Consider the following 17,045-nt stretch of genomic DNA (forward strand, 5'->3'; position numbering starts at 1 on the left):
CATTCAGATCTTACTTTAACTGAAGTAAAAGTAGCAATAAAAGTGTGTGAAAATGCTCCATTACAAGTAAAAGTCATCTTACTTAAGTATAGGTAAATAAGTCATCAGCAATATGCACTTCAAGTATCAAAAGTAAAAGTATTTGTTATGCAGGCAAACAACATATTGCTGTTATGACGTATTCATGTGGAGGTAGCATTTCACTGTTGTAGTTGGTCAAGTTGGAGCTAATTTTAACAACTGCAGTGCAGCACATCATACACGAACGTAATGGATTCAACTGATCTTTTCTAATTAACTTAATTCATTCAGCTATACAGTTTCTGATTTTTATATTCAGTACTTATAAACAAGAGTTTTTCTGAGCTCACTAAACTCGTTAACTTTAACTTTCTAAAGAAACATGACCGGCATAATAGTATACTACCCAGCATGCATTGTTTGGGAGGTAAAACGTCTTCTAAGATTATTCTTTTTTTTATAGTTTAAAGGGAACATACAGTTCAATGCAAAGGTTTTAAACACTTTAGACGTTTAGATTTTTATCCATCATGTGACACCATCAGGAAGGCATCCGACCCAAATTCATTCTGCAGTACGAGTATGCCTCAAAGATACAGCCACAGTCATAAAGAACTATCTTCAGAGACAAGGAGAACAAGGAGTCCTGCAACAGATGCTCTGTTCCCCACTGAGCCCTGATCTCAACATCATGGAGTCTGGGATTAGACGACAGACAGAAGATACCGTGACAACCTAAACCCACAGAACAACTGCGGCAAGTTCTCCAAGATGCTCGGAACAACCGACCTACCAAGTACCTTGAAACATTTCATCAATGTTGTGCACAGAGAGAGAGCTGAGATGTAAAGACAGAGCAACATCTTCTTTTAACTAATACATTTTAATAGAAAAAGGATAATCAACCAAAAATACAAAAGGAAACTGCATATTTACAGCACTCAGTATTTTTTCAGTCATTTTTAACGTAAAACAGCATGGTTTAGCTGATACACACTAAATGATAATTGTCTGTAATTAATAACCCTGGCCTAATTCAACAATACTAAGTCTATTTTTGTCTTTATGGAGGAATAACATGTCATACCTGCTATCACTGTGATTCCTGTAGTTTTTATTTCATGCAGTGCACGACACAGAGACAGTGGTGGATATAGTCTGTATTTGGTCTGAACTATAAAATACAGTGATATCTTCCATAAACTTAACCAGTTAGGTAGTAGCAGAGAATTTACATGTCTGCTGAGGTTCTTTTTAAATGATCAAGTATTATAGGATTAGTCAGGTTTGAGAGCCAACCAACAAAATTAACTTGATAAGAACCGCTGTATAAACAGAGCATCAATGACAAGAAACGAGGTGCAATATGAAAAGTGCATTTACATAGCAATGCTCAACAGACTAAGACAATCAATGCACTTAAGTGTAACTAAAACAAGTAATGTGTTATACATTAGAAGTGAATGTATTATAACACAGATGAGGTACTCAGACTTGGGCCCTATACAACAAGAGCATTTCTATAGTGCAAGTTAGGCTGAGGATACAGCCTGGCATGAATATCATATTTATCATCATCGCTCAGCGGACAATGCCCTGGCATTTTAAGTCGTTTTCCTGTTGAAAGGTTTTATTCATAAACTGTTTGAGGCCTTAAAAGACACCGCTCAAATAACAGAAATACTTTTAAACTAACATTATTTAGAACTGAAATACAAGCAAATGAAAAACACTGTTAATTTTGGCTCCTATTGCTTTGAAGGGGCTTTCTGTCCTCTTCTCAGATACAGGAGGTAATAACAACAGTAAGCTCTTCTCAGGCTTTTCTGCTGAAAACTTACCACTGTGTTGAACTATCCCTCCCCCCAGGACTCTGACCTAAACTCTCTGAGAGCAGGTGTAGGCCACCTCAACTTCTGCCTCCGTGCATCCAACATGAACGCAAGAAGTGGTGCTGAGCAAAGTGGAGTAGAGGGGTCAGGGGTCATCTTTTGACCTTTGCATCCTCCTTGATCTTCCAAACCATTAGTTCCATGCAGGCAGACGCATCTTCACTCGAGTCATGGCCCTCCACTGGAAACACATGAACAAATGACCATAGAAATTATTCTTTTTTATCTGCATATTGTATTTCCAAACCAAAGTTACAGCAGCATGACAATTTCAATTTGATTAATAGAGATAAGTGGTGCACAATATGAACAAAGTAAAAAGAGAACAGTCATGCTGGCAGCTCTATGCAGCTGTACTTAAATAGGCCTACATATCATTTAGGGTTAGGGTTGGGATGCCCCTCCCCAGCAGATCATCACACAAGACAATGGGCTTGTTAACTTTATTGTTGCAGAAGAAGCGACGCCCCGCTTATCCAAAGGCACATAAAAAGCTCTACAACAAGACACTGAACCCTAAATGGCTTCTGATGATCAGGCTGCTGCGTTGCATTGTGGTTCACTGCTGTGTGTCTATGGCACTGTATAAAACGCAGCAACAAAAATGGTTTCTCAACTTGCTGAGTTTTTATTAGTCTACAGTGCTCTAATTTTTAGGCAAACTATCACGTCAACACACAAATTCATGGATAATAATACACAATTAAAACAACTCTTATTATAGAGCTTACGAAAAGCAACAACACAAATGCTGGTAGTTCTGTGTGACTTTCTTACCGTTGTCCTGGATGATGCGTTTGAGGTGATCAGCCATCAGGTTCTTCAAGGCACGTTTGTAGGGCAAGCCGAGGCGGTGAGGGAACACAATGGCTGTGTCTACAACTGAACTGTGGATTAGCTAGAAAAGAGAGAGTGAACTGTCTTTTATTTCAGCTCCATAGCATACTCCACAGTGTCTCACACTGGAGGCCAATGAGCAAACTGATTCTCCCTTTAAAGCTAGTCGGCTACAGATACCTCCTTATTATGACAGAGAAACACAGTTTAACAGAGTTAGATTTCATTCTGTTTGTCCACACTGCTCTGGTTAACTTAAAAAAATGTCTTTGTACTTTACAATAGAAATACTCTAACACCTGTGTAGACTTCCTCATATGTTCTGAGTTTCAGTTTTAAGTTACTGAAAATAAAGCCACAGAATCACACTCACTGTACATCATGTGAACCCACATTTCGTTTCAGTCCTCAGACTTTCACCAGGCAAAATTCATACACAAACAGCACCATACATATAAAGGCTATAGGCTTTCACCCAGGATAACCTGCAAATCAGAGGATGCCAGCAGCACCTTGTACGTCCCACTTCAGCTCTTACATTTGTAATAAACATGCCAATTATAGAAAACCAGTTCACATTACACAATCACTTTAGCTTTAAGCTACATTAACTCTTAAAAGAAATCTGTCCCATGTGTGTAACATGGTAGAGATTTCTTTTAAGAGTAGCCTATAGGCTTTTAAAAGAAGAGGAAAGTGTTGCTCATGTTTACTAGTGGGGTAGCTTTGTGATGTTTGTTGCTATGATATTCTATTTTGAGTAATAATTTCCTTTGAGAAATGTTATTTGGGTTCACTGTGCATGTTAATACGTTAATATGTTAAACCCTCCTCTGTGCCATGGTTGCACTCTTTTTACCATAAAAAAAATCTTTTCCTACTTCATGTTTTGGGATAAAATATGTTTCATTCTTATTTATATTCTCACTCAGTGTTAATTTAAGCTGCTTGGCAGTGAGACATCTTACAAGCAGTAACAAGTATCATAGTAAGTATCACTTCCAAACCAATCCAAATTGTTACGTATAGTGTCTTGACAATGAATGAAGAGCCACGGTACCTTCAGAGCGAGGAGGTCGCTCTCCAGACTGTGTCCTATGAGAATGGACTCAGCACTGAACATACTGAGCAGCACGGCCTGAACATCTCTCAGGGTGATGGTGGCGCTCTCCAAGTCCTCCTCTGTCACACCTGAAAATCTGTGAGTCATGTGTGAGACACATATTAAATTTACAACACTGTGATTGTTTTCAAAGACTAAGACTGCTCACCTACAATAATTTAAGGCAGGGCAACAACTAACAGTTATTTTCAATACCAAACTGACCGTGTGTTGTAATCGACCACTTTGCTCTCAGGTTTGACAAATGTGTCATAGATAACTTTCATCTCTGAGTCAATGACCGTCACCCTCGTCAGTTCCAGGCCCTGTTTTGTGTAACACTGTTTCCAGGGAGGGGAAAAAAGAACAAAAATACAAAATAGAATGAAAACCGCACCGGGCCTGTGAACTCAGGAAATAGAGCAACACACAACTGTGTGTTGAAAATAAAAAAACATTTCTAAGGACTTAACTTCACCAGCTGGAACTAATATTTGCAGTTATGAAAGAATGAGTGACTCTCCTTGCCTGATAAGAATAAAACAGGCCTATAATGAATTAACTCAAGAGTAGGGGGTTAAGGTCAATTGTGCATTTAGATTAGAAGTTTTCAGAAGGTAAACATTTTGGAAACTTCTGTCTCACTCACCATCTCACAGTCCAAAGCAAAGACCCCACCATTGCCGCCTGGTGGTAGAGGTTTACTGAACGTCGATACATAGCCGTCCAATGACTCTTTACGTCCGTCCTGAACATGTTGCTGTGGGAAGATGAAATGTTTGAACTCAGAGGATGATCGTCAAAAGTAAAAAAAAAAAAAAAAACTGTGACATATGGAAATAAGAATTTATTCTGTAAGTCTTTAAGTGTTTTATTTGCATTTTCAACTGGAAGGCACTGAAATAAAGGAAACAGACTGACCCCTAGTGGTTAAATGGCAAGTTGTTTTCAGTGCAAAGTCAAGTACTTCAAGTTACACAAAAGACTTAACTGTAATTCTGATAGTGACATACATGCCACAAATCCATCCCAATGAAAAACATATCTCAGAGAGAATAAAAGGGGGAGAAAGAAGAGTTGGAAAAAACTGAACTAGTTGCTACGCAGAGAAACATCACAGTTGAGGGGTTTTATAAAGTCTGAGCAATCCAAAGTGTAACACAACTCAAAGATAAGAATGCTTTTGGTAGCATGTTGTCATTTTCTTCTGTGATACGTTCTTATGATACCTTTGAAACTTGGCAACCTGGAGAGCCAACAGCAGCAGCACAGCAGCTGTAGTTGGTCTCCCAGCCTCCAGCGACTGATGGAGAGGAAGAGAAGAGTCAGAAACAGACAAATAAAAGTTGGGGATGGCAATCAATGATATAAAACTGATGATCATCAACCATTTACACTAAATAAATGTGAACAAATTTACCTTTATGTCTGCGTAAACGTCCCCAGTGAAAACTACATTCCTCTTTCCGTACACAGTTGCCATTGACATTGATCTTATATTCTGCTCCACATCTACAGCATATCTTGCTGAAGGCTGGAAAAACATGACAGAGCGTGTCAACTGAAAGTGAAATTATTGCTGGAGTGTATACTGTCATTTAGAAATGAGTAACTGTCAGTGGTGAGAGAGCTGTGGGGACACGTTGATACTTACAGTCTGCAATGGCCTTTTTCTCTGGGAGGTTGTATATGACTGCCTTGCCAGCAGCTTCTGGGTTTGTTCTTGGGTATCCGTGCTCCTGGAGCTGCTCCTCTGTCATCAAGTATGCCTTCAACTTCCTGTACAGTGTGGCTCCTACAGGGAGGCAGAGCAACAAGTAAAAAAATGTTGTCTTTATAAAATAATGTCATAAAACATACACAGAACAACAGTAGTGGTGGCAGATTTTTACTGTTTTGACTACTGAAGACATGGTGTTTGTGCATCCCTGGGACATCTGTCCCAGCTGAGCAGGTGTTTCCTGCAGCTGTACTGACAGTAAACAATGCACAAGTCACTCCCATCATGTAGATGATGTTATTGTTGTCTTTCAGCTGCTCCCGTGAGGGGTCACCACATACCGCAGTCTGCTGTCAGGAGATCTGGGTAACCTGTTTCATGTTTATTCAGTGATTCAGTGACAGGTCAAGAATTGATTGTTAATGTGGCCAAATATCAAGTCAAAGTGTTTGTCTTTTTTGCTCCATAAATAATTTAAAGGCTTTCCTGTTAATTACACAAATTAAAAGTGTTTTCACCAATACTAAAGTATCCTTCATGGTATCATGACTGAGACCCTCTGTGGTTGGCTCAGTCTAGAATAAGGACAAAATTGTATTTGTCCCTCACCAGTGAGTTTCTCCTCCTGCTGTTTACCCATCCTGTTGACAGTGAAGCTGGTTGTAGCAGCCAGCCGACCCCCAAGAACTTCCTCATGGGACTGGGCCCTCCTGTTGGCAACTACACCCGGGTCCTCTGTAAACAACACACACACACACACACACACACACACACACACACACACACACACACACACACACACACACACACACACACACACACACACACACACACACACACACACACACACAGGGTTACCACTGAAATTAAGTCAGATAAAACCATTGCATCTCTTTTCAGATGCTTGAAACTTGTTTCCATACTCACATATGCACAGTACAAAAACTGATATGTTAATGTTCAGTGTATCATAATTATCAATTTCTTCATGTATGTAAACAAAAATTTGTAAATACTGACTGACAGTAAGTATGTATGCTGTATGCTGTGCTGTACTGCGCTGACATACTGGTGACAGGCGATGGACAGGAGCTGCTCTTGCTGCGCAGCTTCTTCAGAGTGTTGACAGCTACGTTGAGGTAGATGTTCTTACTGCTACTGCGCTCATACACCAGCCTCTCCTCCTCAAGAGCCTGAAACAAGAATTACACTTCTGTCACTGTCTAAACTTTGGCTTGCTCTACTGAAAAACAAGTGAGGAGTGAAAGGAGCGGTATATTTAAAGCCTGAATTTTTATGAGCAACCATCTTCTCTCAAACAATTTCCAAACTATACACAGTTCTAAACTATTAGATATGTTAACGCACAAGAAATGACTCAACACAAAACAACACATCACTCTGTTAAATGAGGCCAGATCACAGTACAGGGTGGAGTTGCTGGAAAGTGGATGTTATTCATACCATCTGGAAGGCAACTTCCTCTGATGGGCAGAATTTGACACATTCATCTATGAAAGTGTTGAGGTAGCGCTGGCGGATGTTGGTGGGAACTTTGGCCCCAAACTCAGTGGGGATGACAGGGCGCTTCATCGAAGAACTCTGAAAAAGTTAAAATATAGAGAAATTGACATTGACACACCATAGATTAAACAAACATTTCCCACACCTACTTAAACATCAAATTCAAGGACTTTCCAGGCCAAATTCCCTCAAATTCAAGAACCCAACATTGTATAGTTTGAGACACGGATCAAGGTTAATTACCATTACGATACTTAGGAATTTTTATAATGAGAACTAGCAGGCTATAAAGAAGCTCCCTGACAACAGCTAAAAAGAGAACACTTCTCCATTGTGCTGTGTTATAGTGATGACGTAGCCTATTTACAAACTTAGGTAAGTTAAAAAAGTTTCCAAAGAACTTAAATTTCTGTTTTTGCACAGAATAATAATAATCAATTCAAGCACTTTCAAGAACCCATGTCATTTATGTCTATTTTAAAAAAAACTTTGCATTGATTTTTTTTCTCAAATTCACAAACTTTCAAGGGTATCAATGACCTGTGGGAACCATGAAGAAACAAGATGGCCATGAGAAAACAGTACTAACTAACAATAATAGGCTATGCAGAAACCTCAGATACCTTCATGGTGGGGGTGTGTGCCAGCCTCTTCGTCATTACAGTGGACGTGGTCTTGGACAAAATACCGGCTGTGGTTTGAGCCTTGACAGTCTGATGAGTCTGGCTGGGGGATAACACTCGACCGACAGCTGGTTTAGCATCTGCAGAACCTAATTAGACAATCACACAAACATAGATGTGAATTTGAAAGTCAAAATGGTTCATTTTCTACCGCTAAGCAACAACAAATACAGACTAAGCTATATCCTGCTACAATATAGAGTGGTGGAGGCACTTGTACTTGTTTTGGGGGATGCTATCTGTGGGTTGGGACGGTGTGCTATCCTCTTCCTCTCTTTAGAGAAGCTGGGGCTGGAGCTGTGAGAGGCAGCTTTGACTGAAACAGAAAGCTGAGCAGCCTGCTCCTGTGCCATCTGCATACGCTGATAGCAGACCTCCTGGGCTGTGGGTCTCTTGTACGGCCGCACCACAGTCTTAGAAGGTGCTTCAGTCTGTAAAACAAGAACAGGTTTTGCTAAAAAGATTACTACTGTGCTCTTAATATGGGAAGTATGATAATTAGTCATCAGTCATAATAATTAAGGCAATAACTGTAAGACGGTTCTAATGGGAACACCCAAAATGTGGCTTCTTGTCCATATTGTAATTATACATACAGTCTAAGCTAATTCCCTGTGGCATCTCTGACTGAGAGCCTGGTAATGCAAATCAGAACACAACTGTATGTTTTTCCTCTATGAAAATGAAAATATCTGGTAGCATAACAGCTCATACAGTACTGTTCAAAAGTTTTAGGTATTATAGATGTTCAGATTCTTATCTATCACACAAACCATCAGGGAGGCATCTGATCAGTCCCAAATACATTCTGGAGCATGATAACAACCCCAAATATACAACCAGAGTCATAAAGAACTATCTTCAATGACAAGAAGAACAAGGACACCTGCAACAGATGGTGTGACCCCCTACAGAGCTCTGATCATGGAGTTGGTCTGGGGTTAACTGAAGAGACAGAGACGCTGAGACAGCCTAATTCCACAGAAGAACTGTGGCATGTTCTCCAAGATGCTTGGAACAAGCTACCTGACAAGTACACTGAAAAACCATGAGCAAGTGCTGTTTTAAAGGCAGAGAGTGGTCACAGCAAATACTGATTTGATTTAGGTTTTTTCCGTTTACTGTACTTTGTCTGAAGTTAACTGATAAATAAAAACTATTCTTAGCACGGGTCTACATATAGTGTCACATCTGTGTTTCATTTACTGATGATGTGGATTTATTTTTAGTGTATTGGACTGGTAGAAATAGGAGTAAAACATGTCTATAATTTCAATTATGGTCAGTTGAGAAATACACAAGTTGATGATTATTATCTAAAACATAATATAAACTTGATTATATGAAACATTTTCAACTTCATGTGGACAAAAAAAGCTACAGACTGGGCCATTAATAAAGCACCCTGAGAAAGTGATGGCCCACTGATCAGACTACGAATACCTCAGCTGACTGATTAGCTCACTACCCCTTTGAAAAACACAGATAGCTGGTTGTTTAACATCACATCAGATAAACTGGAAAACCCCACCGCCACCACAGCTCTGCCACAATATTTTCACTTCATGCTTCCTTGTTTGTTGTAATGCCTCCTACGTAAGCACTCCCTGCCTTTGGCAAAGATTTTCTATTCAGTCACTATTTCATTTATTTGCCTGTCTAATTCTCTTATTAGCTTCAAATATAGATGTATTGTGTGTTTTCTTTTTCAGTTAAGTCTGATTTATTTGAAAATGAATAAATATTTGATGTGAACAAATTACATCCCCTATTCATGATTTATAATGTCTTATATGTAGATTTCCATTTTAAGGGGGTTCAAAAGTAATGGCTTATTTTGCCCTCAAGGACCAGCTATGTTGATCGACAGCAAGACAGGCCAATCGGTTAGTATATAAGCCCCACTTACACACTAGGACTGATTAACACTAGAGTTGTGTGACCAAACCGTTTCTCACACAAAGGGCTGTGTGCAACTGTGGGCAGATTTTGTACATTCATTCCTGTGGTAAAGCTGGATTTACATTGTAACAGAATTTGTACTCCTCTTAAATACTAAACCAAACATGATTTGTATAAAAGAATTGAACTGAATTGCTGCATCCTGTGATAAAGTTTCATAACACAGGAAGAGATATAGTGTGTTCACCCCTGCCTCGTGACAGCATTGTATGACAGAAAAAAACAATAAAGTCAAGGTGACAAACTTACATTTCCTTTGGCAACAAAATGAGAGACTCTCTTCTTTTGACCAGGGAAGAGAGTGGTTAAAGTGCTCTCTGTGCTTTTCTCCTCCTCTGAATCTCTAGAAGGCTGAGAAGGCAGAACATAGCATGCTTATTCAAATTTCACTGACTGGCATGAGAAAATCATGTAGTGAATGAAGAGCACTACAGCGCAGCAGTATGGCAAGAAAGAAACATCAATACCTGTTTAGTTTGCCTTCCCTTGTCTTCCCTCTTTACATCCTTGGATTCATTGAAGATCCGCAAACACTCCTCCATGGGATCTGAGTCAAAGTCCAAATCATCCTGGAAACTGGAGAAGTCGATTCCAACATCGACGACTTCATCCTTACCTGCACTGCTGCCCTCCACACCACAGTCACCCTCATCATCGGAGGAAGACGGAGTCAACTCTGATGCTTTCCTCTTGTTCAGACGCCCCCTCTTTAAAGCATCAGCGGATTTTCTCACCAAAACTTCCTCTGCTTCTTCATCGTCGTCGTCCACCTCCATCGCTTCCACCTCATCTGGACTCTCATCTCCAAACAGGTCAGCGTGGCTCAGATTCAGACTTTGCCGTTTGTCCTCAAGCCTTTTCCCATTTGATGAGCTGATGTTTTGCTTCACCTTATTGCTGTTTGCAGAACTCCCTTTACTATGACTGCTACTGCTCCCACTGCGAGAACTGCTTTTACTAATTTTCTTCACATCCTTTTCTCTTTTACTACTATCAAGTTTACCATTTTTATGTTGGTGGTCTTTATACTTGTTGTATTCCTTTTCCTTGTCTAATGTTTTGGGTTTCTTGTCTGAACCATTTTCTGTATCTTTATCTCGTTTGCTTGAGTCTATTTTAACTTTTTCCACAGCTTTGATCTTACCATCACTTCTCTTTTCGTCTCTGCCCTCCCTCTGAACTTTATCACTTGTCTTATTCTTTACTGTGTTTTTTCTATCATCTCTCTTCCCAAGACTCTTGTTCTCCTTTTTTGCAGAGTCCTGGTTTGAGTTCTTTATTGAACCTTTGTTCTTACTACTGCTGCTACTACTCTTACTACTAGATGTTTTATTTATGTCTTTGTCAAGTTTATGCAATTTCTCAGATTTGCCAGTTTTCTCGTGACTAGTTCGACTAGACACCTTCTTTTTCTCTAGATTGTCCTTTCGTTTAATTTCTTCCTGGATGTCTGAGTCCTCTGCCAAGTCCTCTTTATTCCTCTGTGTCAGTGCATTATGTACACTTTCAGTTCTCTCTTTTCTCTCCTTCCTAAAAGAGTCACCAGCTGATCCAGTGTTGCCTTTTCTCTGCTGGAGATTGCTAAGAGAGGTGGGTCGATACTCTGTTCCAGAGCTCTCCCCTTCAGATTCAGAGAAAGTGTACTTTTTTGTGTCTACACTCTGCTCCCGTGGCTTTTTCACAGCTACAACATACTCATCATCTGACAAATCAGACATGGGTAGTTTGTGTGTCTTGCTCCTGTCCGTCTTACCAGCTCGTGCACTCTCGTCCCTCTTGCTTTTCACTGCGATTCCTGCTGAGTAGTTTGAGAGTGGGTCATACTCCATGTCTGTAGATGGTCTTGAATTGTCCACAGTGTATTTACACTTAGAGGAGAATGCGCTGCTTGAATACTTTGGGCTGGGAGGGGGAGAGGGGAGTTGGTGAGCATGTGTCCGAGTAGGAGGTTTTTTCAATGAAGTAGGAACATATTCCATGGAGTTACTGTTGTTCCCCTGGTTGTCTGAATCCAAGGTGTACTTGCTGCAGCCAGGGGTGGGATTATAACCCCCTGATGTTATCTGATAACTCCCAGGATCATATGCCATGTGTGAAGCTGCTGTTTTACTTTTAACTGCACGAGATGAAGATAATCTGGTATTCTCACTGGGATCATATGGTTCATCCCCAAAGCGAGAGAGCTTCCTCTTCTCCCTTTCCACCTCACTGCGGACCTCCTCGATGGCCTTGTTGACCAGCTCCAGAGCACCAGTGATGTCTCCTGAAGCAGCCGGCTTTCCATTCTGCTGCTCCTGTGGCCTCACTACTTCTGGGTTGAAGGGATCATAACCTTGTTCTGCAGGGATACAAGGAAAATGGTCTTAATAGAATGGAACTAAAACACTTCTTAAGATTAGAGCTATCAATTAGAGATGCACCGATCCAATCAGCCCCGATACTGAGCTCATTAAGATGATTAGGTACCGGGTATGATGTCATTGATGCATTAATCATTTTATTTGTCCATTGTAAAGTTCACTGTGGACTGCAGAGTTTGGAAAAATAGAGAAATGGTATTAGATGTGTATGCAATATAGGCAGATACCTTTAATTTAGGTACTGGAATTGTTATTCCTTCTTTTAAGTACAATATCAGTAAATACTCTCAAGCAAACTCCCTTGGCAGTGTTAGAGGCGATTAAAAGTTCTGGACAAAGCTAGTTACTTTTTTTTTTAACAAACCACCACGTCCACATTCAAAAACTAACTTTAACACTCAATCTTAATAAAGCATCTTAACAATCATGCAACTAAAACATGCTCAGGAGGTCTATGGAAGAGTTTGATAGGGAAAATGTACGTTGGTAGGTAGGTTACTTTATTTGTACACATAGGTAAATTTGTTTTGCAGTAAGAGTCATCAGTCTTACACATACACACTTGAATATTAATCACACCTCTGAGGGCCATCAAGGGGGGCCAGGAGACGTATGTATTTTAAGTCCTTTGCACTACTGCCTTGTCTTTGCATTATAAGACAAAACACTGTTATGTGCAGCCACAAATCACTTTATTTTTCAATTATAACTTCCTTGTCTTCTCAATTTATTTGTGACTATTTTGTCTCAATGTACAGTTACCATTTACACAGTTGTCAGTTTATTAGGTAGACCTAGCTAAAACTAATGCAGTCAAATAAAACAGTCCTTTTATAAATTCATTAAGGTTAAGAGTTTTTGTTTACACAATATTAAAGAGCTGTTAATTCAACTATATGATCATTCAGACTGAATTAGTTTGATCTAGGTGTGCCTAAAAAACTGACAACTGAGAGCATGTTGCTGCCTACAATATCTGGTACCTTATTTTGTTTCTCCCATGTACTTCCTATCGATACCTACGTTTACAGAAATCGTGGGGGGACAAACTGATAAGACGCACCATTTGCAGATATCTGCACCATGCAAATATAGCTAACGATAACAATCACTTTACACGGTTGTGGTTTCGTTTGCCTATTTCCTCACAGTTTCAACACCGAGGTCCAGTCCACACGTCTTTACCTCCTACTCAGCCGGCTGCGGCGTTAAAGTATTAACGCATAAACTCTGTGTTTAATATATAAAAAAAAAAACACCTCTCTGTGCGGAGTGGAGGTCTCTTTGCTTTTTAACGTCTGCTGGTGCTCCGTAGGACGGCCGTCTCTGCTGGCTGTGCCTGAAGTGACAGTACGGTCTGTTACACCCATTTCTGCTGCCTTTGCCCTCGCTGTATTCCGTGTAAAACGGACAGTCAATCCCTCGGAAGAAGCCGGTGGATCTTAACATTATCTCCAGATGTTCCTCTCATGCCCGCATGAACCAACTTGGACGTTTTTCTGCGTAGTTTTCGTCGTACTGCTAAAGCTTGAAGGGGCGACGGAACAATAACAACGTCCCTACGGTGCCATGTTGGATTGGCAGGGGAGGGGAGGGGAGGGGGGGTGATGAAATCTCGCGTGAAGTTCCACGTGTCTCGTTCCCTGACGTCACTGAGTAGCGGAAACGGTTAACGGCCCATGTAGAAAATTAAAGTTTTGTAGTGTGTATGTAGTATGTGCTTAAACACGTGTAAAGTTTGCTAAAGTAAACCTCAATACTACCCCCAAAAATCTGCCCTTAACTAAAGGTGGGTGTTATCAGTCATTAAAACATGAGTTTATGGAGAGGAACGTTCATCTTTTCTCAACATTATTCCGTTTATCAGGTTTCCCCCCCATGACTGTTGCTAAGCGCTTCAGCAAACCATTAGCCATGGAACAGAAACACCTGGCTGTGTTGCTCATAGGATGGTTGTGATGTAAACAGGGAATGCTTTGCTCGTGTTTACAAAAGGTAAGAGACAAGTGTTTTAACATTTTATTTCTCAAGACTCCAGAGATGGGTTGTCAAACGATCTGTAAACATGGTCCAAATAACCACAAGCATTTTGATGTCAGTTCGACATTAAGGGAAATGCGTTTATTTGCCTTCTTGCCAAGAGTTAACTGAGAATATCAATAATACTCTGCTTCCATTGACTGGTGGACCTGAAGCCTATTAGAAAGTGAACAAATGCATTTCCCCAAATATCTAACTAGGCTACTGCCTTAAATGCCAAAAAGGATCAATTAACAATGTTCACTCAAGTTTCCCGAACACATGCTAAATCGGCGGTTACATTTTTCAGCATCTAGAAATTAACACATTAGCTAGTATTTTTCTTTGTTTTAACTTGAAATAAGCAAGTCTTTATAGACTTATTGAAGGTCAAGTTAGTTAAATATTTCTTTCCAGAAAAAAAAAAAAAAAGTAGAGGCAGACCAATTCACAGTACAACCCATCTGCTATATTCCTATTCTTAAGTTACTGCATCCGAACAATTACCTATTGTTTTTATTCAGACTAACCAGCAACAAAATTTCTTAATTCCTAGTTTTTAATCAAATTCACAGATGTTCAAACAGGTCCTAAAACAAACTTTACAAATCCTAAAATCCTTCATGATACCTACCTCCAGTTCGACTCTCAAATTTCAGACTTACAGGTGCTCAGGATTTTTGTGCACTCCATACAGACACTGATCCAATCAGCTCCAGTCGCAATCATCATCATCATCATCCTCAGGTGTGCTGGGCAGCTAATCACTGACATAGTAATTGACACGCAGTCAGCAGCTAATCTTTTTGTTTTTGATGCACAGGCTATGTTTTGGTTATTTAGATATGTATATGTTTTGTTTGTTTGTTTTTTGCACACAGAAAGTAAGCTACTAACGGGCACATACATTTTCCAAGTTTCTTAGCTGAAATAAATTCTTTACTCAACATAAGTATTTGGACTCATGGCTCTTATCTTTTTTTGATGCCCTGATGTCAAATTGTTTATTTGGTCCTTTGGTTCAGTACATTTGTACCTTTGCTTTATTGTTGACATCATGACTTTTTCTGTTTTGTTATTGTCAAGAATCTTTTTTGTTAAGTTTTATTTTATTTATATTTACTTTTTTATTATCATACTTAAACCTTTGAAGCTTTCTATACATTGTAAGAAGAATACTGTAAAAATGTACAGTAACTAGCTGGCAGCAATTAGCAAGTAAGTTGCCCTATTACATTCCACAATATGCTTACTGTAAATTTAACCACAGTACCAATAAAATACTGTAATTTTTATTACAGTAATAATTACAGTACTGTAATTGTCATCACAGTAATAGGGTGCTGTATTGTTTATCACGGTAAATATTAGACTACTGTAACAGGCATTTTTGACTTTGACATTTTAATACTGTATAATAAATAACTAAAATAATTACATATTTTAAAATGAAGACACTGTTTTCATCACAAAAAAATAATTATTGTATCACTATATTCACCTTTCATTGTTTTACATTTGATAATACATAGGCACTAAACAGGTCTTATTTAGCATTTTTCATTTTGTAAACATTTTTTTGTAAACAACACTGCACACTTTCCTGAACATAATATCATTTAAACTGCTGAATTCTTGTATTTTGTAGTGTTTCTTATGCAATCTGTGGCGTCAATCCGTTTTGTCTTCTAATATCTTGGGAAAATGTCACTTTAACATGTATTCCATTGGATTTTTTCTTATGTCTGCATCCATAAATAAATCATATTGTTCTACAATAGAAAAATGATAATCATTTTTCAGGTGGTAAAATATAGTTTGTAGTGTGTCAATAGTTGGGTGCTAATTATTTAACTTCAAAATTTACCCACCTGATATAACTGTTTCACAAGTAGAAAGTAGCCTAGTGTAAAAATACATGTCTTTAGAGAATTTGGAAAGTCACCTACACCTAGACAATAGCTGAATGTTTTACACAGAATATATACATGTCTTGCAAAGCTTAAAAGATTGGTTTCAAGCATTTTTTCAGCCCGCTGTTGACAATAACATTATAAAATGCTTTTGTATGATTTTTTTTTTTTTTGCAAAAACCAGCTTGAAAATGTGCAGTATTATTATTCCAGACCTTTGACCTTATGTAAAATTCAGATGCAGATATGTAAATCAATTAGTTAATTGTGAATGATTAGTCTGTCTATTCATTTTATTCATTTTCTGCTGCTTATCTAGGTCTTGGTTATGTTTAATGATTGATTAATAATATTATTAGGAATTGTTATGTGCTGCTGGGAAAACAAAAATGAAAAAAAAAACACATTCATGCAATTGGGTAAATAATTCTAGGCCTTACTTATACTGGTTTTCATTTCTATTTTTATATATTGGCTGGTATTTTTGTGAAGTGAGTATTAAATTGCATTTTTTGTGTTTTTAAAAATGGTCCCTAATGTAACTTTGATGAAAACTGAAGATACCATGTTCACAGCTGGAAGTCTCAGGCTCATAGCAGCTGTTACAAGTTCAGAGAGAATAATAAGAAAACAAAGGCAGTCGAATAATTAAATTACAGGGTCCATTTAATTTAAAAATTCTGCAGTGAGTGTTAAAGACTTTCTCATAGCAACATCACAAGTGCAGGTGTAAATAATAAAATTAATGACTGAATTTAATTCAGCTTCTTCCCTTTCAGGGTCCTGGTGTTGTGCGTGCTGGCTCGTTGTCGCTGTTATGACTTACCAAGACACTTGAATAGAACAGAACCATCATTAATGTTATTAGTAACATGTGCTTTTACTACCACAAGAAGGTCAAAGTGTCTGCCAAGAAAAAGGCCCATTGCAGACATCTTAGATCAAGTGAAGTTTATATCTTACCGTGTTTATTGTAATTAACCTCAGTGCACGTGTATAGGCCTACATATTG

The 17,045-nt window shown here is 38.8% G+C and overlaps 1 protein-coding gene across 1 annotated transcript; it reads right to left on the reverse strand.

Annotated features, from left to right (window-relative positions):
- Nucleotides 1–883: 883 nt before the first annotated feature.
- Nucleotides 884–13,688, reverse strand: rexo1 (REX1, RNA exonuclease 1 homolog). Its single transcript, XM_056379148.1, has 16 exons — nt 13,361–13,688; nt 10,209–12,079; nt 9,991–10,092; nt 8,000–8,210; nt 7,720–7,868; nt 7,037–7,174; nt 6,642–6,765; nt 6,182–6,307; nt 5,507–5,647; nt 5,273–5,386; nt 5,082–5,155; nt 4,502–4,612; nt 4,078–4,193; nt 3,811–3,949; nt 2,691–2,811; nt 884–2,094 (listed from the first exon to the last, which is right to left on the reverse strand). Exons 1-16 carry the CDS (start codon nt 13,548–13,550, stop codon nt 2,006–2,008), a joined length of 3,816 nt encoding a protein of 1,271 aa, XP_056235123.1. The 5' UTR covers nt 13,551–13,688; the 3' UTR covers nt 884–2,005.
- Between the last annotated feature and the right edge of the window lie 3,357 nt (nt 13,689–17,045).

Source organism: Seriola aureovittata, chromosome 6 (assembly GCF_021018895.1).
Source record: "Seriola aureovittata isolate HTS-2021-v1 ecotype China chromosome 6, ASM2101889v1, whole genome shotgun sequence".
Taxonomy (NCBI): domain Eukaryota; kingdom Metazoa; phylum Chordata; class Actinopteri; order Carangiformes; family Carangidae; genus Seriola; species Seriola aureovittata.